The following is a 25107-nucleotide window of genomic DNA, read 5'->3' on the forward strand; positions in this document are numbered from 1 at the left end:
ACCTGAATGTCCTCATGTGAAATGAGATGTGATGAGAGGAGAGGACAACTGGAGCAGAAAAGAGGAGGAAGCAAATAATGTGATGGTAAATAGACAGTGGAAGGAAATTTAAGAAAAAGAACATCGAGAACCTTCAAAAGAATGAGAAATCAGGCCAAAAACAGAGGAATAAAAACAACAGGGAAGGAAAGGAGATGGAAAAAAGGAGATATAGGAGAAAATGAGGGATGAGAGGAAGAAAGAAAAGAGTGGAGGAAAAGGAGATTAAATATGAGATTAGATGTAAAGGTGTGTGTTTGTGTGTGTGTGTTGGGGGGGGGATATATGGTAATATGACTTTATTCATGACAACCAACCACATATTGAATTAAATGAGTTGACGTTTTATACATTTTTTTAGTTCACGTCCCCGAATTTAAAAAAACTGTCAATCAACTAAATAATGGAATTCTGCATTTATTTAAATAATAATTGTTTTGCGATTCATATTTGTTAACACTATACATAAAAGCCAGTAGGTGTCTCTTTAAAGCAACAGACTATTAATTAACTTCACAGGAGACATCTAATGCAGGATTAAAAAACTGCAGGTTTTAAAGTGTAACAGCAGGTCCAAAAGTTTTGAATTTAAATTCATTTCTGGGCGAAAATATGGGTGTACGTACATGAACTACATATCCCATGATGCATAGGTTACTAGGGCCTATGTGGTTCTCACCCCCTCCCTCCCTCCCTCCCTCCCTCAACCTCCACGGCAACCGTTTCCCTTTTTACTCTGAAAAAAATAGTACACTTTGCTATCAAAATTGAGCAATATTCGTTATCTTTTCCACGCGCGATATTCGTTATCCTTCCACGCGCGCGCACAGAGGTGAGGGTGTTTTCACTCGGCGTGTTTTATGAGCAGCGACGACACTCCCGCCGGGGACGAGCTCGCTGTGCCGCTGGACTGCTGCGGAGGACTCAACAACGTGGATTACTCGAAGGTAACGACGACGCGGAGGCCTCGCGAGTCGAAAACTGTCGCGCGACTCGGCGGTTTGAAACCGACTCGAACCAGTCCGCGCCATTGCTGCGCTCGTGACGGCCGGAAAACAGGCGGTGGTGCGGTTTTCTTGTTTCAAAATAAAAGCACGTTGTTGTTTTTTTGCAATCCTACGGTAAACAAACTGTTATTCCACCCAGACTATAACACAAGTTAACGTTCTTGCGTTGAAATAACATTACGTAATGTATTCTAGCCACACACATTATATGTTTAAACTCGTTATTTTGTTAAAATGTCACGCGACTCGGCGGTTTGAAACCGACTCCAACCAGTCCGCGCCACTGTTGCGCTCGTGACAGCCGGAACACAGGCGGTGGTGCGGTTTTCTCTTTTCAAAATAAAAGCACGTAGTTGTTTTTTAGTATAATCCTACCGTAAACAATCTGTTATTCCACCTAGAATATTTAAAAAAAGTTAACGTTCTTGCGTTGAAATAACATAACGTAATGTATTCTCGCCACACAGATAATATTTTGAAAATTGTAATTTTGTTATTAATTTCAAGTACCATTATTTTGGTGCATATACACAAGGTACCTTCTCTGCTTCCCTTCTCCTCCAGACCGTCTTGTTGTGCATCTGCTTCTTATTTATTCTCATCAGTTTGCTGTCTGATGATGTCATGTCGACATCAACAGACCAGGCCTGCAGCATTTCACAATGACATGAAATGTCCTCGAGGTCAGAGCACCCTGCTATTGGAAAAAAGATGGGACAAATTAATTTGACATCATTATCACATAAATGATGTTTTAACAATACATATCTTCCACGAACAGTTTTCAAGGCGGGTAAAAATTGCGTTTTTTGTTTCAAGACAGACCCTCAGTCCTACCCTCACGATTATTATCATAGAGGGAGATAAGGCTCCGTCTGGCTGTAAACATTACATGAACTTATCGCAGCTGTATAACATGAGAAAAAGTAGCCAAAAGTGATTTGAGTAAGTCTTTCATCTAACTGTTTTTATACTTTGCATTGCCAATTTTTGCACACCAATTATACAGATATATACTTTGCAAAAAGCTTCTTACTGCATACTTCTATCCCTCCATGAAATGAAGTGCTGTGTCTCTCAGATGGATTTGACGCTCCTGAAATTCGCTGACTTCCACGACCCCAGCTTCTGTGTCGCCGTGGTCGCCATCGTTTTCAACCCTCTCTTCTGGAATGTGGTAAGAGATACTTTTAGATATTGTATCTACGAAATAGTTTCTACATCTTCTAGGATACTTAATCTTGTCTTGCTAAGAATTTGTCTGCATTAGTACAACGGAACAAAGAAATCTCTCTCTCTATATATATATATATACATATATTATTTTATGTTTATATATATTTTGTTATGTGTTGGTGTGGAGATTGAACCCAAACGCAGACGGACACCAGCTTGAATAGAATCAGTGCTCTTTATTCCAAAAACAAGGCAAAACAGAAATAACAAAAAGGCAGGGGTCTCAGACCAAAGTCTCTTGCTCCGAGGTCGGGAGGGAAGCTCGACCGAACACTCAACAAAAAGGAAAGAATAGTCAAAGTGGGCTCCTCACTCAGGTGACGACCGTGTCTCTACACTGAGCGAAAAACAAAACAAAGTACCGGTCTACAGAGTAACGACGAGAAGATGAACTCACAGGGCGAGTGGACGTACGGACTGGCCTCAGGTTGGTAAACCAACGACCTGACAGTGAGCAAGAGCAGGCCTGGGGTATTTAAGCCAGCTGGAGATGATCAGGTGAGATGAGCCCCAGCTGGCTCTTCTGGAGGAAGGCGTGACAGTGGGCGGAGTTCGGAGGAGGGAAACTGCAGGGGAGACAGAGATCCTAACAGTACCCCCCCCTCAATGGGAGCCTCTTGGCGAACCGCCCGGTCTGCCGGGGTTCTGGTGATGATAATCACGGATCAATGCCGGATCCAGGATCCGAGACCGAGGCACCCAGCAGCGCTCCTCGGGACCATACCCCTCCCAATCGACAAGGTATTGAAACCCTCTGCCACGTCGACGAACCTCCAGGAGGCGGCTCACCGTATAGGCCGGGCCTCCTCCAATGAGTCGGGGGGGTGGAGGGGGTTCGGACGGAGGGTTCAGCGGGCTGGAAACCACGGGCTTGAGGAGGGAGACATGAAACACCGGGTGGATTCTCATGCAGCGGGGTAACTGAAGCTTGACTGCGACAGGGTTGATTATGGATGTGATGGGAAAGGGGCCGATGTACCGGGGGGCGAGCTGCTTGGACTAGGTATGAAGAGGGATGTCTCTTGTGGAGAGCCACACTTCTTGTCCGATGCGGTAGACGGGGGCGGGAGCACGGCGTCGATCCGCCATCCTCTTGTTCCGGTCTGCCGTGCGAGCAGGGCAGCCCGGTCTCTCCATACCCGCCTACACCGGCGGGCATTGTGCTGGACGGAGGGACCGCCACCTCGCGCTCCTGGCTGGGAAAAAGAGGTGGTTGGTAGCCTAATGAGGCCTCAAATGGGGACAGTCCGGTGGCCGTAGAGGTGTGGGCATTGTGGGCATATTCCACCCATGATAGGTGCTGGCTCCAGGAGGAGGGGTTGGCAGCAGTCACACACCTGAGCATGGCCTCTAGTTCCTGGTTCAGCCTCTCCGTTTGGCCATTAGTTTGTGGGTGGAACCCGGAGGAGAGGCTGACCGTGGTGTCGAGGGTCCGGAAGAACACCTTCCAGACCTGGGAGGAGAACTGCGGACCACGGTCTGAGACGATGTCCGCAGGGATGCCATGGAGCCGGAAGACGTGCAGGGTGAGGAGATCCGTGGTCTCTCGGGCAGACGGGAGCTTGGGCAGTGGGATGAAGTGTGCAGCCTTGGAAAACCGGTCCACCACGGTTAAAATCACAGTGTGACCATTAGAGGGGGGAAGGCCAGTGACAAAATCCACTGCAATGTGGGACCACGGCCGTTGGGGAACGGGGAGTGGTCTTAGCAAGCCTGAGGGAGGCCGGTGTGAGGTCTTGCTGCGAGCGCACGTGGTACAGGCCTGGACATACGCTCGGGTGTCCCTTTCGAGGGAAGGCCACCAGAAGGCACGGCGCAGCCAATTTATTGTACGCCGTATACCGGGGTGGCCGGAGAGTCGGGAGTCGTGAGCCCATCGCAGAACCCGGGAACGGACAGGCGGGGGAACAAACAGGCGGTCTGGAGGTCCCCCTCCGGGACCAGGTTCGGTGAGCTGGGCTTCACGAACTGCCGTCTCGATCTCCCAGGTGACGGCTCCGAGCACGGATGAAGCTGGCAGGATCGTATCCGGAGTGGGGGTTCCATTGGCACGGGTAAACTGACGGGAGAGAGCGTCTGGCTTAGTGTTCTTGTGGCCTGGGCGGTAAGTGATTAAAAAATTGAATCTGGCGAAGAATAAGGCCCAGCGAGCCTGGCGAGAGTTGAGGCGTCTGGCTGAGTGGATATATTCCAAGTTTCTATGGTCAGTCCAAATGATGAAGGGGTGTACCGCGCCCTCCAACCAATGCCTCCACTCCTCCAAAGCCAGTTTAATAGCCAGCAACTCCCGGTTGCCAACATCGTAGTTCTTCTGCGCAGAGGAGAGTTTACGCGAGAAGAACGCACAGGGGTGGAGCTTAGAGTCGGACCCGGACCGTTGGGATAGGATGGCTCCGACTCCGGTGTCAGAGGCATCCACCTCGACGACAAACTGACGGGTCTCGTCGGGGTGGACCAGGATAGGGGCTGAGGCAAACCGCTCCTTAAGGGTTTGGAAAGCCCTGTCGGCCTCAGGAGTCCAGGTATACTCCACCTTAGGGGAGGTGAGTTGAGTCAGGGGGTTGGCTATGCGGCTGTAGTCCCGAATGAAGCGCCGGTAGAAGTTGGCGAACCCCAGGAACTGCTGGAGCTGTCGTCGCGACGAGGGTACCGGCCACTCCGTTACTGCTTTTACCTTCTCGGGTCCTTTCTGAGCTGGCCCTCCTCGATGATAAAGCCCAGGAACTGCACAGAGGACACGTGAAACTCGCACTTCTCGGCCTTTACAAAGAGTTGGTTCTCCAGCAGGCGTTGTAAAACCTGACGGACATGGCAGCTGTGCTCTTGTGGGTCTGAGGAGAAAATGAGGATGTCATCCAGGTATACGAACACAAAACGGTTTAGGAAGTCACGGAGGACATCATTAACCAAGGCTTGGAACACGGCGGGGGCATTGGTTAACCCAAAAGGCATTACCAGATACTCAAAGTGGCCCAAGGGTGTGTTGAATGCGGTCTTCCATTCGTCCCCCTCCCATATCCGCACAAGGTGATAGGCGTTGCGGAGGTCCAGTTTAGTGAAGATCTTGGCGCTGGCTAGGGATTCAAAGACAGAGGTGATAAGTGGTAATGGGTACTTGTTCTTAATGGTTATTTGGTTCAAACCTCTGAAGTCGATGCAGGGACGAAGGCTCCGATCCTTCTTGGTGACGAAGAAGAAGCCCGCCCCCAGAGGGGAGGAAGAGGGCCGTATAATCCCTGCAGCGAGAGAGTCGGTAATGTATGTCTCCATCGACTCGCGTTCAGGTCTAGAAAGGTTATACAGACGGCTAGTAGGGAGTGGTGCGCCGGGGAGCAGGTCAATTGCGCAGTCGTAGGGACGATGGGAAGGTAGTGAAAGGGCCCGCTTCTTGTTGAAAACCTCCTTTAGGTCCAGATACTCACAGGGGACGGAGGAGAGCGTAGGCTCGGTGTCCGGTGGGTTGAGCTGAGGGGTCCGACGGGGAACTGCTGATCTGAGACAGCGGGAGAGACAGGTGGGACTCCAACCAGTAATCTTGCTCTCAACCCAGTTGATTTGGGGGTTGTGGTCTCTGAGCCACGGGTGTCCCAAAATCAGAGGCGCTTGTGGCGTAGGGAACACGTAGAATCGGATGTCCTGGCGGTGATTACCTGACACGAAGAGCGATAAGGGCCGGGTCTGGTGTGTAATCCTGGCCAGCGGGCTGCCATCTAACGCGTTCACCAGCAGGGCACGGTCCAGGGTCTCCACTGGAATCCCTTCTCTCTCAACAAGAGTGGAGTCCAAAAGGTTCTGTTCCGCCCCCGAATCGATGAGCACAGACAGGTGCATAGGGCCGGACGGTAGGTGCAGAGTAGCTGGGAACAGGGACTGAGACTTGGGGTGGGAACTCGCTTAGAGTCGCTCGCCAATATCCCCAGTCTTATTGGCGAGCCTCTCTTTGGGCGGACGGGCACTCTGGAACGCGGTGTCCCAGTTCACCACAATAGAGACAGACTCCTGCGCGGATGCGTCGATCTCTCCTCCTGGGAGGCGAGTCCGCCCTAGCTGCATCGGCTCCTCCAGATCCATAGGTGGCGCCACCGGCTGTGGTGGGCGGGGGTAACCGGTGCTGTTGCGGTGAGGTGAGTCTGGGAACCGGAAACTGGGGGTGGAGACCGTCGGGCGCACAGGATTGTGATACCTGTAGGACCTCTCCCGATGGCACTCTCGAATTCGGGTGTCCAGACGTACAGAAAGCGAAATGAGTTCATCCAGAGACTCGGGTTCATCGCGTACCGCGAGTTCGTCCTTCAGGCGGTCTGAAAGACTGTTCCGAAAAATCCCTCGTAGTGGCAACTCATCCCAACCGGACTCGGCGGCCAGAATCCGGAAGTCCACAGCGAAATCAGCGGCGCTGGTAGTTCCCTGACGGACCTGGAGCAAACGTTGAACTGCATCTTGAGCGTGAACCGGGTGGTCAAAAACCTTCTTAAACTCTCCAATAAACCACTCGTAGATGATCTGCTCTAAACAACGACGGTCGAGCCATGCCTCGGCCCAGACTAGAGCTCTTCCGCGCAGCAATCCCACCGTATAAGCCACTTTAGAGTAGTCCGAAGCATAAGTACGGGGCTGCTGATTAAAAACAAATCTGCACTGGAGCAGGAACCCACGACAGCCCCCCGATGCTCCGTTATAGGGGTCTGGGTGAGGGAACAAAACACTCACGGTTGCGAGCTGTATCCTCATGAACAGGTTGCTGGGGAGGCGAGGGACGCTGCGCTAGCTCCTGCATTCTGTCCCCAATGTCTGTCACTTGTGTCCCGATCGCTTGCTGAGACTCCCTTAAGTCCTGCAGCTGATTATGGTGATCTCCCAGGAGGTTACCTTGGTTGAAAACCGCCCTCTGCAGATGTTCTGCAGAGGAAGCTGCTGCCGCTGCTGGGTCCATTGTTGGTCAGGTCGTTCTGTTATGTGTTGGTGTGGAGATTGAACCCAAACGCAGACGGACACCAGCTTGAATAGAATCAGTGCTCTTTATTCCAAAACAAGGCAAAACAGAAATAACAAAAAGGCAGGGGTCTCAGACCAAAGTCTCTTGCTCCGAGGTCGTGAGGGAAGCTCGACCGAACACTCAACAAAAAGGAAAGAATAGTCAAAGTGGGCTCCTCACTCAGGTGACGACCGTGTCTCTACACTGAGCGAAAAACAAAACAAAGTACCGGTCTACAGAGTAACGACGAGAAGATGAACTCACAGGGCGAGTGGACGTACGGACTGGCCTCAGGTTGGTAAACCAACGACCTGACAGTGAGTAAGAGCAGGGCCGGGGTATTTAAGCCAGCTGGAGATGATCAGGTGAGATGAGCCCCAGCTGGCTCTTCTGGAGGAAGGCGTGACAGTGGGCGGAGTTCGGAGGAGGGAAACTGCAGGGGAGACAGAGATCCTAACATATTTATATATATATTCATATATATATTATTTATATATTATTATTATGTATATGTATGTATATATATATAGGTTCTGTATATATATAATATATATATATATTACTATTATATAGAAATATTATTAATATTATTATTTTATGTATAATAATATATATATATATATCATATATATATATAATATATAATTATTATTATATATGCGTATATATACACATATATATAATATATGTTGTGTATATATATATATATATATATATAGGTTGCCTTGGCGATATTTAGAGGACAGATATGTGCGTGTTCACACTCGGTGGAGAAACCTAGTGTGACGTAACACCAGCGAGAGATTACTCGATGCGAGTCACTCGATGCGTCGGACATGTTATCTGTGGTCACGTAAGCAACGTCAGAGTCCACGACCTCGACTCCTCGGGTTCGTTGAGTCTTACAACAAAAGCTTTGAAAAGTGTGTATCTGTGCACCGATTGGCTGCCACCAAGGCCACCTGTCCCCTCGGCGTCCCTGAGCCCGATAAAACGTCCCCGATGAGAGGCTTATAAAAACACATCGGACATTTTATCAGGATTGTTTTGGATCAAGAAGACTGATTCTGGTTCATATCTAGTGCACCATACGTTACACCATACTGCATCACAGTCATCAGGCAGTACATGAGGCCGGTGTTGTGGTCATAATGATCACATTTTGATTACGTGGCACTTTTTTGTCATGCAGAGTGCACCAATCGTCGTCATGCATTCAAGATGACGCAACCATCTCTTTGTTTTCCCCAGATTAAAACCAATTAAATTGGCTAAAATTGGCATAATTCACCCGCTGCTTTTTGAGATTGCTTTTAGCTGCTTCCACAGGTGCATGTCACACATATCAGAAGTGACTCAGCATTCAGCAGCTTCTCAATTTATGAAAGAGAAGGAGAAGCCAATTATTTGAATGTCCCCGAGGTTCTGATTGATCCCGAATAATTTTTTTGGTGCGGTAAAAAATCATCCGTTAGTGGCTGTAATGGTGATTCGGACTGATGCAACTCATCTGGAGAGGCAGGGGTGGTTATGAAAGATCTTTTCATCGCATTTATGAAAGGTGGAAGGGCGAGGGGGCGGGGTTTCATTCATTCATTCATTTATTTATCTCTCTCAGGGCAAAGAAAAGAAACCAAACTGTTTTCCACGTTTTGGACCCAGATGGGAGATTAAATCTGTTTCTACGACTCCCCCGCACACACACACACACACACACACACACCTGGACCGGGGAACATCTTGGTTCTGCGGTATTTTGATGAGTTGTCAAGCACACCTGTCCCTCGCTGCAGGCCTCGCGGTCGCCGCGCTCCGCGGCACGCCGTGTGCTGCACGGTTACCAGCGGTTACCGCGCTCCCCGTACCGCTGGAGCTTCGGCATTTCTGTGCTACAAAAGAATGAAAACATTGTTATTGCCTGAGGTCGTTTTTTTATGGTCCTCTGACATATTTGCTTATTTAAGCTTTAAACTGGCATGAGCTCATTTTTTCTTTAATGTCGTCTTAGACTTTTTTTCTATTGCATTAGATACACAAAATAGATTTTTTTTTTATTGTATTAGATACACAAAATAGATGAATTTCTTTTTATTAGATTAAGATGCATTGCATGACAGAATTAAACAAAAGTTCTACCTAAAAAAAATGGAGATGCTATATTTAGGTATCACACCTGCACAAGTTTAGCCCCAAAAAACAACACCTGAGGCGAAAGGAAGCAGCGTGAGGCTCCTTTCGCCTCCTTGGGTCCTTTTTCACTTTTCCTCATTAAATGTGTCTGAAGATGGACACGCTGTGTGTGTGTGTGTGTGTGTGTGTGTGTGTGTGTGTGTGTGTGTGTGTGTGTGTGTGTGTGTGTGTGTGTGTGTGTGTGTGTGTGTGTGTGTGTGTGTGTGTGTGTGTGTGTGTGTGTGTGTGTGTGTGTGTGTGTGTGTGTGCCTTGTGATGAGCTCATCGGGGCTCAAAGCTTCTTTTATTATCTAGATTTCATTCCCCTCCCCCGCTTGCAAAAAAAAGAATATCCCCAAAAAATAAAAGGTAAATTCACCGAATGCATATATTTTGGATTCTGGTGACCAAAAAAGAAAAACCAAAATATACAATGAATCTTGTATATTAGGGGCGGCTGTAGCTCAGTGGGGTCAGGGGGCCGTCCTGCAACCCCAAGGTTGTCGGTTCGATCTCGGCTCTCCCCATTAGTTGCAAGTCGAAGTGTCCTTGAGCAAGGCACTGAACCCCCAGTTGCTTCCCGGGTGCATCACTGCAGCCCACTGCTCCTTAATAACTAAGGATGGGTTAAATGCAGAGAACTAATTTCCCCTTGGGGATTAATAAAGTATATATCTTATCTTATCTATCTATAACTCTTAGCTGAAGGCATCGTTCCTATTGGTCCCCTGTGAGCCGCTCTTCTTCTCTAAACTACCCAAAGCCACATGTGCTCTCACATCAACCAGATTGGCTCTGGACGCGCGTCACGCTGACACGGAGCGTGACTCGCGTGTTAAAACACACACACGTGTGCGTGGTGATGGGCACGCTCTCCATCAGCCCCACATGTCGCCTGCACTCAGCAGCCGGGAGGCGGCACTTCAGTGGGGGTTAGAATTAATTGCACGAACCGGGAAATTATCTTCATTTACATGTAGGCGTCATGTTTGGACTAATCAGTGACTGTGAATGCATTAAAATAGATAAAATAAAGTCTAATAAAGACAGAAGTTCTGATCAGGCAGGAACAGGAACTGTTTTTAAATCTGATGCTTCCAGACTGCGTTAGATTCAAATTCAATACAAATCTGCAACAATTAGGATTGTTATGTATGATGGATTAAAGGTAATATCTACGTTGTGTTGAGTAACATCCACTTAAAAAATAACTCAAATAGAGAAGCGGGGACAGAAAAGGGAAAAGGTGTTTTTATTATAATTTAATAAGGAGTGCCTCTAGAAATGAAAAGGGAACAACGTGATGTCAACGTGACCTCCAGGGGAATCTATGAAGATTTAAAAAACATGAGAGATGTGAGAGAGTGAAAGCTCGTTAAAAAAAAGAAGTAAAGAACGAGGGCAAATAAACTCTAAAGGGCGTGAAAAATAAATTTAGATATAAATATATATATATATTCTGAGAGCAAAAAAATCCAGTAATTATTTCCTGATGAGTGACGCCGAGGTCGACGACGCTTCATTTGTACTTTTGTATTGAATAAGTTTATTCTAAGACAAAGGAAAAAGGGACAGCTATATTCAACGAGTCACACAGTGAACTCGTGAAGGAGCCTGGGAGTCATCGAGGCGGATTCACATGCAGAGCGACGCCGTGGCTTTGATCTCTATCTCACTTATTGTGATTGTCTGACGCACACGGCCGCCGCTGTCTTTGAACACCGTCGCTATTAGCAAGACGGCGCCGATTACTGTGCATCAAAGTGTGTGTGAGTGTGTGTGGCTGTGTGTGTGTGTCTGTGTGTGTGTGTGTCTGTGTGTGTGTGTGTCTGTGTGTGTCTGTGTGTGTGTGTGTGTCTGTGTGTGTCTATGTGTGTGTGTGTGTGTGTGTCTGTGTGTGTGTGTGTCTGTGTCTGTGTGTGTGTGTCTGTGTGTGTGTGTGTGTGTGTGTGTCTGTGTGTGTCTGTGTGTGTGTATGTGTGTGTGTGTGTGTCTGTGTGTGTGTGTGTGTGTGTCTGTGTCTGTGTGTGTGTGTCTGTGTCTGTGTGTGTCTGTGTGTGTGTGTGTGTGTGTGTGTGTGTGTGTGTGTGTGTGTGTGTGTGTGTGTGTGTGTGTGTGTGTGTGTGTGTCTGTGTGTGTGTCTGTGTCTGTGTCTGTGTGTGTCTGTGTCTGTGTGTGTCTGTGTGTGTGTGTGTGTGTGAGTTTTAAGACCTGAAATGAGGACATTTTTATGAAGGCTTTTGTTTTGGTGCTTTGGAAGCGACTGCTTGAAGCTCCTCCGCCGTGCAGCAGGACCACGCAGGCCGAGTCCGGTGACGGTGAATCCATTAAAACCTCCCCGACATCACGCAACCCCCCCCCCCTTTTTTAATATTTTTGTTTACTGATGTGTTGTCCACTTTTATTGTACATTTTATCCACCGGAGAGAGAAAAGTAATCTAATCACACACACATGGACTTTTTCGGGTGATTTCCTCGCTGGGAGGTCGGCCTCGGGTGGACAAATAGACGCCACCCGGTCGGTGCATGCATTATCAACCGGGCCTCCTCGTGGTCACCCGATCCCCCCCCCCCTCCCCCTCCATGCATATGGAGTCAGTCTCCAGTCATGTGACCCACATGCTCGGCTCCTGCAGCAGCAGCTGGTGTCTCTGCAGAGCCGTCCGCCTCCGAATGGTTCAGGCCACAGCCGCTGTGGTCCTCTGGCAGCTCGGGTTTTATTGGTCCGTTTCCCCTTTTTATGATTATTTATTTTACGTGGTGCTACTGGCTTCGTTACTGCTGGTGGAACCGATGGCGACGGGGCGAAAGTACTCGAATGTAAACCCTCGTAATAAACCGTCCTTGGATGAACCGTTTTATTGGTTCTGATGTCCTCGCCACAAAAGGTGAGCGATGTCTGAAGGTGTTCTACTGTTGCAGCGGACAATCAACAGAGATCTATTTTTTTAAGCAAACCAGATATAAAATCATTTAACATTTTTTTTTTTTTTTTTTTTGCTAGATGGGAAATAAACTCGTAAAGTAAAACAAAACGCCAAAGTCTGACTTACATTTTTTTACTATCGCAAGTACTGTTGCAGGTAAAATATAAATAAGCATACTCGGCTCTTTTTAGGATACCCTCGAAAAAGAGATTTTCAAGCTCAATGGGTTTCACCTGGTTAAATAAAGTTTTTTTTTTAATTATTAAAAAAAGAGACAGTTGCTAAAACTGAAATTAAAAATGGTTTTAAATAAACGTGTTCTTTGAACATGTTCTCGTGGAAACCCTCAGTAAATATAGATGTAACCTGAAAATGAGCCCAACATGTGTCCTTTAATGCCGCTTGACCTCAAACGACCGAGCGATGCCGAAGATAACGGTCGCTGGTCGTTGTCGATAAGTAACTTATTGTTCATATACATGTGGTTCAGTCAGGTAAGATTTATTCAGACCAGAGATTACTGTCATATCAACCACCGACATTTCATGTTTTAATTCATCGGTCTCAATCGCACTGATTGCAGCGGTGAGCTGACCTCAAACAAACCCACTCGATGGAGGCTGATGTTTTTGTTACTCACACCTGTTGGCTTTGGAAACTATTGGCGAGATCATTTGTCCTCGCGGCAAACGATCTGTCGCTCGCTTAAACATTTTCATACTTGATATAACTCAGACTTATTGTTTGATTAACAAGTTACTCAGGTTCATCCAGGTATTCTGTCGATGCCCTTAGGTTCATCCAGGTATTCTGTCGATCCCAATCCTCAAAACGACTGCGGTTCATCTTCTGAGAAGCATGAATTTAGTTGAGCATGATTTATTTTCAGTGTAAAACAATCCTTAAAACATTATTTATTCTATACAACTGAACATGTTGGCATGATGGGGGCAAAATGGGCAACATTTGGACACGAGATGTCAAGAGGTCGCAAACATATGAGGCGTAATCCACTTGGAGCCATGAATGCAAGTACTGTGTAAATTCAGCCACATGTTTTTTACTCCCGTTACCATGCGCCAAGATGTGTGTTTGAACCTGATTATGTCAATGGAAAAAGGTAAATTGGTCACTAGCACATTCGCAATCATCAGTCAGTAAGCATCATTATTTGGGGATCATGAATGTGTGTTCCACAATGTGACGATAATCCATCCAATATGTGTTTCACATTTGTCCAAAGAGGTGGACAAATGTGCAGACGGACAACATTTCCATCCCGAGAGCCACACAGCTAATCATTGGTGCGTCCTGTCCAATGTGCTCCCAGTCTCTGCCCTTGACAAAATGTCCATTAATCCCCCCAAAAATTTAAATATTAAATCAGCGTTTTATTTAATTAAAGAAGATTTAATCAGGGTGTTGCTGATGTGGATGCGAGCCGTCGATGTTCTTGTTCTCCCCTCTCCTCGTTACTTCCCTGCATTAATGTCTCGCTAATATCCTGCATATTCGAGCCCCTTCGAGTGCCTGTGTCTCAGATGTATTCAAGCCGACGGGTACGAGGAAGGAGCCTGCTAGCCTTGATTGAATTTGTCTTTGAGTTCTGCCGAGCTGGCGCCGCTCCCTACTCTCTCCTCCTCATCCCTGTGTTATGTTATCCCCACGGCTTCACTTATGAATCCATAACGGCATCAGCCCGAGTATTTTTAGTGCACTCGTCCTGATTAACAGGAGCTCGCTGCTCGAGGCTCGAGCACGGTGGCCGATATGGTCGGTGGAGAGGGGCGATCGTCATGTTTCCCACGAGGTTATGAATCGTGTTGTTTCAAATCAACCCCACGTATATTCCCGAAATAAACCGCTCGAGAAAGAGACACCTGCCGCTGAAGACGGTGAATGCAAACTGAGCCCTTGTAGTTTTACATAAGTTTGGGATGCACCGATCGGGCCTTTTCCACACCGAGTACCGATCTGATACCAGTGTGTCGTTAAGCTGCGGGCCTCACTGTGTGGAAATGACGGGGAAGACAACATCCGTACGGACGCATTGCTGACGTTGTAAAACAAATTGTCACGAATAGATTCTACATTTGCTCAACTTCTTTTTATTGCGAAAGAAATGTAATTGTACAGCAGCAACGTGGATTTAAAAAATCCGTAAAGTCAACTAGAACTACAATTAAATTATTAACCCTTTTTTTAAATGCTGCAACGTATTGGTCAAAACTAAAACGGGGGATTCAAATTCCAAAATAAACACCTATTGACATAGATTAATAACCTAGATTAATTACCAAACAGACCATTTTTTTGCCAGTGCATTGTTCTCTCTGCGTTTTCTTCTTCTCTTTCACTTTTTATGCTGTAATTGCTCCTCGAGAAGCCGTGCTTTGTCCTGTTCTCATAGACGGTGGGGATGAGGAGGCTTTCATAACACACTCCTCAAACCACACGGACCTACAGCTGAGCCACTCATACATTTATTTTATCTCTTCGGCTCGCTCTTATGGGAGAGGCGAGTCATTATACTTTAACAGAGTCTTTTCATCTTCAGCCGGCAGCAGTTTAGTTAAAGACACTCGAGCGGCGACATCATGCATCTCCTCGTCCTTTTCATATTGCCGAAATCCTGTCAAACCACGAGATGCAAAACTCAAACATAAGCATCAATAATAGGAGCTGGACACTCAGAGTTGGCAAACACTGTCCGTCTCTTTTACACAAGACAACTTGGCCTTTGTGGTTTTTAGAGAACATTCAACTGACTTCTCATTGGTTGACTCATCTCCATAACTGCAAACTTGTCACCTTTCGGTGAAATTCACCGTTTTGAACTCAAAATAGGTCATCCACGTGAATCGTGGAGATCCGAAGAGTTTTTGTTTTTGGGGTCACCTGGCCCGCTGCCGTTGAGATTGCAGTGAGACGCGAAGAAAAGTGTGAAGTGTTGCTCTTCGCAATAAAACATCTTTGATGGACGTGTCGCGTCTCGGCCAATCAGCGTTCAGATGTCCACAGCGTTTGGGGGTTCAGGTTAGCTTGAATGTTAGCCCGCTACATCTACTCCTGTCACGCTGCACGGTGTAGCGATGCTAACAAAGTACCCGTACGTTAAACACGATGTGATTTAGCATATTTTTAGTATCGATACTTCATTAAGAGAGCGATCAGAGCGCACGCGCTGCTCCGTGTCGAGCTGTCTGCGCACACTGCGCTGCGCAGCTCACAGCGAGAGAAGTGGCGGAGCTTTAGAGACTTCGGCTTAAAAAATAAAAAGATGCCAGAAGTGAAATGTGTCAGTCTGTAAAGTTCTGTAACTCTCCATATTGTTTGTATGGTGTATTGAATTCTGGTATCGGGTATCATGATATTTATGGCAGGTATGTAATATGTATAGAAGTTATAATACGAGTATCGTGACAAACAGGTAGAGACAGAACAGATTCAGGGAGAAGTCCATGAGGACTGTTCAGGCAAAAAAAAAGGAAGTTGGTTCATGAATGACTTTAACCATATTATATATAATGACAATGTATATTTGTTATTACTATCATTATAGGGCTGAGTCAGAGCGGAGAACCTTTTGTTCTTAAACTGTTTATTATCATTATTTAGATTTGTGGTCAGAACAATAAAATGACTGTAGTTGTGGTTCTAAAAGCTTTGAGGCTTCAAACAACGTGGATGTGGTGTGGTGACAAAAAAAAATCACCTGCACCCCCCCCCCCCCCCCCGTTGTCACCTTTTTCACCCCTCATGAGTTTGCAGGTATGCATCTCACACTACAGAACCTTCAACGGCCATCTACAAAAACACGTATGTAGGGACGTGGCATTCCTTTCTAAAAAACATCCCGTACTTGGATACTTTGGACACAAGGAGGCTGATAAATGAAGCCAACTTTATGGCTGTTAATGCATTGTGTACACACACACACACACACATACGTACATACATACATACATACACACACACTTCATAAAGACTCACATAAGGTCAGCTGACCTTTTTAAGAGGCACCAGCAAATTACCTTTAAGTCACTCTGCCGAGTTTCTCCACCTTTTTACATATAATGTAAAACCCAAGCAACTCTTCCGTAAATGGTCACCAGCTACAACATGAATATGCATTTGTAATATCATCTCTGCACGCACAACTGTGTCGTTACCTGCAGGGCCGATGCCCGACCATCCCTCCGTTGTTATTGTTAACGTTCTGTCTCTCTGGGGATGAAAGATCAAGGAAAAGGCTGCAATGAGAACACAGTGGTGAAAAATGACATTTGAAGAAGTAGTTCTGTACCACTAAGTACTCTCGGGGTAAAAGCTTCATCAACTACTCCTTAATGCACTCCAGCACTGAGCTTGACCTCCCGTCATTGCTGAAGGCTTTTTGGTGACTAACAGTCTTTATATAGCTCTGGTGGGTGGGTGTCGCTACGCTGTCTTGAAATACCGCCACTTTCATTTTCTCGCAGTTTGTTTCCCCTCTCAGCTGTTGCCATGGCAACTTGCGTGTCCTTTTTTTTTTTTTTTTTTTTTTTTTTTAACAGTCCACTCTCCACAATTAGGGTCAGTCAGTAATTTTTGGAGTCTGCCGGTACCACCAACGACTCTTCCGACAGACGGGTCCGACGCTCGTGCAGCTTGGAGAGCTGTGCTGTCAACAATCCTCCATGAGGAGCTTCAGCAGAGGAATGCAGCTGCGTGGTTTTCCCTTATATACGAGCCGATAAACAAATACAACCAGAAAGACTAATGAATGAATTGGTACCAGCCATGTGATGCAGTAGAAAGATCAAGTGCCTTGACCTCTCGCCTCAAGACATGTGACTGAAAAGTCCCCTTCTTCCCACTGTCTGATAATCATTTGCAGTTGTGTGCATACAGTAGAAATGTGTTATTATGTTTTGCATACCGGAGTCCCAAAACAGTCTTGGAATTGAATACATTGGATATGACTCTTGTGGATCCAATAAACCCAAATTTGATTATGTGCGATGATGTTGGTCCCCAAAGAAGCCATTTCTACATTAGGCTATTTATTATATTTGACGTCATTGTGTAAAATGACCTTTGGAGACCACAGTGGATGTGTGGCTTTCCTCTGGTATATTGGCCACTAGGGGTCTGCTGAGCAGTTTCAGGAACGGAAGCACTCCAAAACTTACCAAATGTCGACAGTTTTACCTCAAAATCACAGCGTGTCTTCTTCTATGTTTGCTCCTCAAGCTCTCTGTGTCTTAATGGGATTTTCTGGAAGGATTTTTCACCATACGTAACTATTGTGGAGGGGATAAAAACACGTTTTAGATGTATAACAAATGGTATCAAGCTAGAAATTGGCCATGTTATACCTCCATCACTTACACTCTCAGAATTCATCATTAGTTGTTTCTAATTAATGACTAAACCAACTGGAGATGCATCTTAAATCCATCTTCAGGCTCCCAAATACGACTGGTGGTCGATAAGAGTATTGCAGAAAGTCATTTTTGCGTTTCTGTTTCCCCTCATCTGGAAATCGATGGGTGTTTAAAATGTGTTTTTTGTTAGATGCCTGAAATAATATCTGCACAGGTTTTAATGTAGTCGGTTTACGCATCCACGCTTCGTCAATCATGAAAGGGGGTTTTCATTTGTGAAGACTTTACCTTGCTGAACAAAGCGTGTAAGCATCCTAAACTCGTGTGTCTGCGATAATCCCAAATCCGATGAAAAAAACAAATCCCAGTGTCTTCTGTCGAGGGAAACCAGCTCGTTGTTGACTTCTGGGGTCGACCTTCAAACATACGTCATGTTACTCGGGTGGTTACAGTTGCATCCACTGGAATAGACTCAGTGGGACCGTTAACTCCTGGAGGGGTTGAGCTTTCAGATAGAAACATGTGGCACTGGGGAGCATCTCGTTTGGTCTCTCTGTCCCCGTCTTATCTCTCTGTCACTGAAAACACCCAAACAGATACAGCCATGCTGAAGATGTTGACGACCTCAATGCGCCAACCGCGACATCACAAACTAACCTTCGCCGAATGACGCAGCAAGCCTCATGTTGAGATGTCACGGAATGTCAGAATGCACTTTGTGTGTTTCATTTTCTGAATGGTCGGAAAGGAAGGGAAACGAACGCCTGAATCTTCAACACCTCCGCTGAGATTATGGTTTGAAAAGTTCACGACCACTTCAGGGCCACGGTTTCCAAAGAATAGCTGAAGCACTCAAGTCATCTTTTAGGGAAAGTAAAGTAAGGTCTCCCTGTAAGGAGCGAACGCCTTACGAGAACTAAATAAAGTCAAGCTAGAGACAAAGACGTGACGGCGTGTTTACGACTTCTTGGGCCTTTTGGCCGACATGAATGCAGCTTCATCTCAGAACACAAAGACTTCTCATTTCACTTTGCAACCCAATCAACCGTCTATTCACAATCATGGTTTTCCAGACCGTTCCCCGTCCGCAAGTTAAGGAGACGAACCCCACCCCCCCTCCCCCTCCCCCCCCCTCCCCCACCCTGCAACTAGTTGATGGTGTTGTTTGTCAGGTGGCCAGATGGGAGCATCGTACGCGGGCCCTCTCCAGGCTCTTCGGGGGCCCCTACCTGGCCTGCTACTGCCTGGCGTTCGTCATCCTCCTGCTCAACGTGTACCGCAGTCACAGGTGAGTCTTCCGCTCACTTCCTGACACTTCCTTTCACTTCCTGCCACTTCCTCGACACACCTGCTCAGCTCCTGACATGTAGGAGTGGATCTGTTTCCCCTTCCAGCCTGTTACTCTTCTTCTTCTTCTTCTTAATAATAATTATGAATGAAAATGTCTCAATACTGCAGAATATCGTTGTTTAAGAGTCACCCACTGACCCCCTTCCTACAGACCTCCTTTCTCCTCTCTCCTCTCTCCTTTCTCCTTTCTCCTTTCCAATCACAAATCACAGCGGTGAGCCTTGACCGACCACTTGGCTTCCCCGGTCGGCCTTTTGTGTGTCTGACGTAGCCGCACAACGAGTCTCACACACTCCCTGTACACACTCCCCGCACACACACCCTGTACACACACCCCGCACACACACCTCTCTCTCTCTCTCTCTCGACCGTCTCTCTCTTTCTCTCTCTCTCTCGTGCACACTCTTTGCAATCTTTCAGAAACTCTTCCTCCAAAGAGATCAAATGAAAAAGCTTTTGACTTGAAGACTCTCGTCGCTGCTTCGCCGTCAGATAGCTCGTAGGCGTCGGCGACATTGGAGGGAAAGTTTAAAAGCTCTCTCGCTAACGAGCGCAGGCGATGCTCAGGGGGAGTCGCACGGTGATGACTACCAGGCTGGTGTAATGCTCTGCTGTTGGTAACTAAACTGAAGCGTGTACGTGGAAACTAGAAGAATACCAACAAAAAAATCCATTTAAATGTGCATCTCCTCTTCCAGCCCACGTCTAATGACACAAAGCTCAACTCCACCAGCCGCCATGGATCAGGAAGGGTCCGGCCCGCCTGCCATTTAATTTAAGCCCTATGTGTGTGCGCTGTAAGCACTGTTAGCACTGTTAGCGCTGTTAGCACTGTTCGCACTGTTAGCCTCTTCGTCTCCATGCTCAGGTCATCCTCTGATTCACAGATATGAACTAAAATGTCGAACTTTGAGATAGTTTGAAGGGATTTTCCAGATAAACTAAGAACTCATTATATTTGTTGTGTTTATTTTCATCGTCCAATACTTTTCAACTTCTCTGTATTTCTTTCTACAACAAAAATTAAATGTGAAAAAACATATTCTAATCAAGACTTTTAAAATACATTCAGCACACTCAAACACAACTAAGAGCAACAATCAAAGATACGACTAATTCCTTTTAAATGTACAAAGATTTTTCTCACAAAACAAATAAAAAGCCAGAAGAATCTTTGGACCTCTATAACTCCATCAGTACCTGGAGAGAGGCTGTGATCCACGGTGTGGATAACGGAGGCTGCTGGTTGTTATTGGTGTCTCTCTGTCTCCCCGCAGTGTGACAGAGGCGATGAAGGCCCAGGCCAGCTGGGAGGCGATGGAGCGGGCGGATGTGTTCTACGCCGGCGTGGCGCTGGTGGTGCTGGGCACCGTGCTGGTGGTCAGCAGCTTCCTGGCTCTGGGCTTCACCGGAACATTCCTCGGTGGGTTTGAAATATACTGTTGAATATCAAAAAGGTGCAAAATGAAGGAGTCAATACATCTCGGGCAAGTTAAAGTTTCCTTACATTACATAACGTAACATTACATTATATTATATTACATATGTAGAGCAGCACCAGCAACTTAATATACATAAATAAAAAATACAAATATATATATATATATATATAAATATATATAAATACATGCATATATATAAACATATATATATATATATAAATATACATATATATATAAAAATATTTGTATATATATAAAAATGTATATACAAATATGTGTGTGTACATATATATATATACATATATATAAATATTTGTATGTATATATAAATATTTATATATATATATATAAATACATATATATATATATATATATATATATAAATATATATATAAATACATATACATATATATATAAAGTTCATATATATATATACATATTTGTGTATTTATATATACATTTATATATATATATATATTAGGGCTGTGAAACGATTACAATTTGTAATCAGGTTAATCACAGGTTTCTGTGGATTAATCATGATTAATCACATATAAACATTTACAGGGCTCTCAAGACAGGCAAGAGCTCCGAGAAGAGTTGTTGACGGGGGGGGGGGGGGTGCAAGTGACTTTTTTTCGTCCCGATGTGTGCACACGCCGGCATCCGAGCTCTGCGGCGCGCGAGACGGAGATCGGAGTCGTGTTAACGCGACACTAGAGACAGAATGACATGCTGCTGGAGAGACGACCAACAACAGACGGATTGGAAGCTCATTCTGCGCATGCGTTAAATGCGTTAAAAAAACCAACTAATTAATCCTGTAATTTAATTAACTGAGTTAACGCGTTATTTTTCACAGCACTAATATATATACACACATACAGACACGCGCACACACATACAGACACACACACACACACAGAAAGACATTTTAATACTTCACTTATGCCTCCCTCGTTCATACACACACTCACACACTCACACACACACACACAGTGACAGGGAGGATATTGTGTCTTGGGATGAATGGCTGGCCGACAGTTGCTCGGAGGTCCGTCATGAGGTCAGCGTATTGTTCCGAGAGGCGAGTCTCTTTATATTCTTCTTCTCATTATATTCTTCTTCTCTTCATTTTCTTTCTTTCTTTTTTTCTCTTTCTATTCAAAACCACAAACCATTTGTTTGTATTAATCTCTCCATCCTCACCCAGCTGTGTGTTTACATGAGCACAGGTAATAACAGTGCTTACACAACATGGGGCAGGTCAGTGTGTGGGTGTATGTGTGTGTGTGTGTATGTGTTTGTCTGTGTGTGTGTGTGTGTGTCTGTGTGTGCCTGTGCATAAACAAGGGAGGCATAAGTGAAGTATTAAAATGTATTTTTGTTTGTGTGTGTGTGTCTGTGTGTGTGTCTGTATGTGTCTGTGTGTGTTTCTGTGTGTGCGTGAACGAGGGAGGCATACGTGAAGTATGTGTTTGTGTGTGTGTGTGTTTATGTGTGTGTGTCTCTGTGTGTATACGTGTGTGTGTCTCTGTTTGTGTGTGTGTGTCTCTGTGTGTGTATACGTGTGTGTGTCTCTGTTTGTGTGTGTGTTTATGTGTGTGTGTGTGTGTCTCTGTTTGTGTGTGTATACGTGTGTGTGTGTGTGTCTCTGTTTGTGTGTGTGTGTGTCTCTCTGTGTTTAGCATTAAAGTCCCGTCTCAGAACCGATGGCGGTGTGACATGTGTGAACCCGAGTCGTGAGAGTTTTTAAAAACGAGAGGGCGACTCCACCTGCGTCTCCATGGCAACGCCTCCCTCACCGCCACCTGTCGTCCTCCAGGTGATTACTTTGGGATCCTGATGGACGGGAAGGCGACCGGCTTTCCCTTCGGCCTCACGAAGAACCCCATGTACTGGGGCAGCACCGCCAACTACCTGGGCCTGGCTCTCATGTGAGTGAGGGCGTGTGTGTGTGTGTGTGTGTGTGTGTGCGTATGTGTGTGTGTGTGTGCGTGTGTGTGTGTGTGTGTGTGTGGCCAGACGTCACAGTGAGGTCGTGCAGACGATGCTTTGGGAGTCGCGTCCCTATTGGGGAGGTTAAAACTTTTCTATGACGACGTGGTCAAACCTCCCGTTGCTATGCGCTCCGGCGTTGTCGAGTGAGCCATTAGGCCCCGCCCCCCCCTCCCTCGTCTTCTTTCTTCTTGTGGACTTCTTGTGGCGCCTCTGTGTTCCTCTTTGTTGCCGGAGATTGATCCGAAAATTGCCTCATTTCACCGCCTCTCTCTCTCTCTCTCTCTCTCTCTCTCTCTCTCTCTCTCTCTCTCTCTCACACACTATCTATCTTTCTCTCCCACTCTAATCAGACCTCCCTGGCTCTCTCTCTCTCTCTCTCTCTCCATCTCTCTCTCGCTCTCTCTCCATCTCACTCTCTCCCCCTCACTCTCTTCCCCATCTCTCTCTCTCTCTCTCTCTCTCCATCTCACTCTCTCCCCCTCACTCTCTCCCCCCCATCTCTCTCTCGCTCTCTCTTTTATTCATTCACCTCCACTCGACAGGTATTAGTAGATAAAGAGATCTCGCTTCGCACTGTGCAGCACGTCCAAGTCCTTTCAACACCGCAAGGCCTTTTATTATATAACCCGTGTTGTTTACTCCATATATAATAACCCGTGTTGTTTACTCCATATATAATAACCCGTGTTGTTTACTCCATATATAATAACCCGTGTTGTTTACTCCATATATAATAACCCGTGTTGTTTACTCCATATATAATAACCCGTGTTGTTTACTCCATATATAATAACCCGTGTTGTTTACTCCATATATAACAACCCGTGTTCTTTACTCCATATATAATAACCCGTGTTGTTTACTCCATATATAATAACCCGTGTTGTTTACTCCATATATAATAACCCGTGTTGTTTACTCCATATATCATAACCCTGACTCCGCCCCTCTCCGTCTCCAGCGGTGCCAGTCCTGTTGGTCTCGTCCTGACCGCCGTCGTCGCCGTGGTGTACAAGGTGGCGATACACTTTGAGGGGTAAGTCCTTATAGTGACTTGTCGCTTTTTTGGGGAGACGACAATTGCAATTGGAAACTAAAGCAATGGCCCCATTTGGGGGGGGAAATGTATTTTTGTGGTTTTATTGGTAAGGGTTAAGTTAGTGTTAGGGTATGTCTCCTATCCTTCCTTGTGGGGACCTGAATCTGTTTACACACTCACAATGTGGGGACCTGAATCTGTTTACACACTCACAATGTGGGGACCTGAATCTGACACACTCAAAGTAGATGTCTGGAAAGTAGATGTTTAAAAAGTATAGATGTCTAGAAAGTAGATGTTTAAAAAGTAGATGTCTAGAAAGTAGATGGCTGGTCAGTAGATTTGAATATGTCGTTAATATGTCGACCGCATTTTACCATTCAATATTTATCTTAAATCCATTTTCGATGATGCGTTTCTACATCGTAACTCGACTCATGTCCGCTCGAAATTACTAAAGACAAAGTAGAAGAGACAAAGGTACCGAGAGTTCACTGGTTCTGGGGCTTCAGAGTCTGAGCTGACGACAATGTGAAGGAGTCGTACGTCCAGTGGGTTTTGTGAATGGGTTTGTGTTACACAGCTACACACAGCACAGCTACACACAGCTACACACAGCACAGCTACACACAGCTACACACAGCTACGCACAGCACAGCTACACACAGCTACACACAGCTACACACAGCTACACACAGCACAGCTACACACAGCGGGTCTCTGGGACAGACTGTTTGTCTGGGTCCAGTGGTGAGAAGCTGAGCATGAATGTGCTGAGTGGAGGAACATATGGAGCTCTTCCTATCTCACACACACACATACACACACACACACACACACACACACACACACACACACACACACACACACACACACACACACACACTCCCTCGCGGTTCACCACACACACTCTCCTGGCACCGAGTGGTACGGCGTTCCATGTCTCCTGATTTATGGCGCGTTTGTTCTGCTGTGTTTACAGACCGTTCACCGAGATGATCTATCGGGAGCGCAGCGAGCGCCGCAAGCGTGAATAACCACTTCCTGTCGCCCGAGCGTTCACTTCCTGTCGGGACTCGCTGACGGCGTGGGATTTCAATAGGCTGCGTTCAAGCCTGCAAGTGTTTTTTTCTCCAATTTCTGATTTTTTGGGGGGTTTCATGCTCTTCTAATTAATCTGGATGCTGCAGTGAGATTTAGTTTGTTTTGTAACACCAAATAGTTTTGATATTCTGAGAAACAATCTAAAATATAGCTTACTGAGGGGGGGGGGGGTTATCGATACCACTTACCCGGTATGTACGGTTGATTGGCACCCTGTGGATAGCCACCGTGAAGTTGCCAGGCAACCGCAACAGATGCTCCACAGACCGACTAAAGATGTCAAATCATCCCTTTTTAAAAGCTGCATGTAGAGCAACAAAAAAACACTAACTGTGAGAAATGCACCTTTTTAAATGTCAGAGGAGCTCTACCTATGCAAACCACACACACACACACACACACACACACACACGCAGTATTTGTGATGCAATAAACGAGTGAGGTCTCA

At 46.1% G+C, this 25107-nt stretch overlaps 1 protein-coding gene across 1 annotated transcript; it reads left to right on the forward strand.

Moving 5' to 3' along the window:
• Positions 1 to 766: 766 nt before the first annotated feature.
• pemt (phosphatidylethanolamine N-methyltransferase) lies at positions 767 to 25107 on the forward strand. Its single transcript, XM_056430244.1, has 7 exons — positions 767 to 986; positions 2128 to 2223; positions 18896 to 19011; positions 20351 to 20496; positions 22341 to 22452; positions 23478 to 23552; positions 24538 to 25107. Exons 1-7 carry the CDS (start codon positions 900 to 902, stop codon positions 24590 to 24592), a joined length of 687 nt encoding a protein of 228 aa, XP_056286219.1. The 5' UTR covers positions 767 to 899; the 3' UTR covers positions 24593 to 25107.

Source organism: Pseudoliparis swirei, chromosome 13 (assembly GCF_029220125.1).
Source record: "Pseudoliparis swirei isolate HS2019 ecotype Mariana Trench chromosome 13, NWPU_hadal_v1, whole genome shotgun sequence".
NCBI lineage: Eukaryota > Metazoa > Chordata > Actinopteri > Perciformes > Liparidae > Pseudoliparis > Pseudoliparis swirei.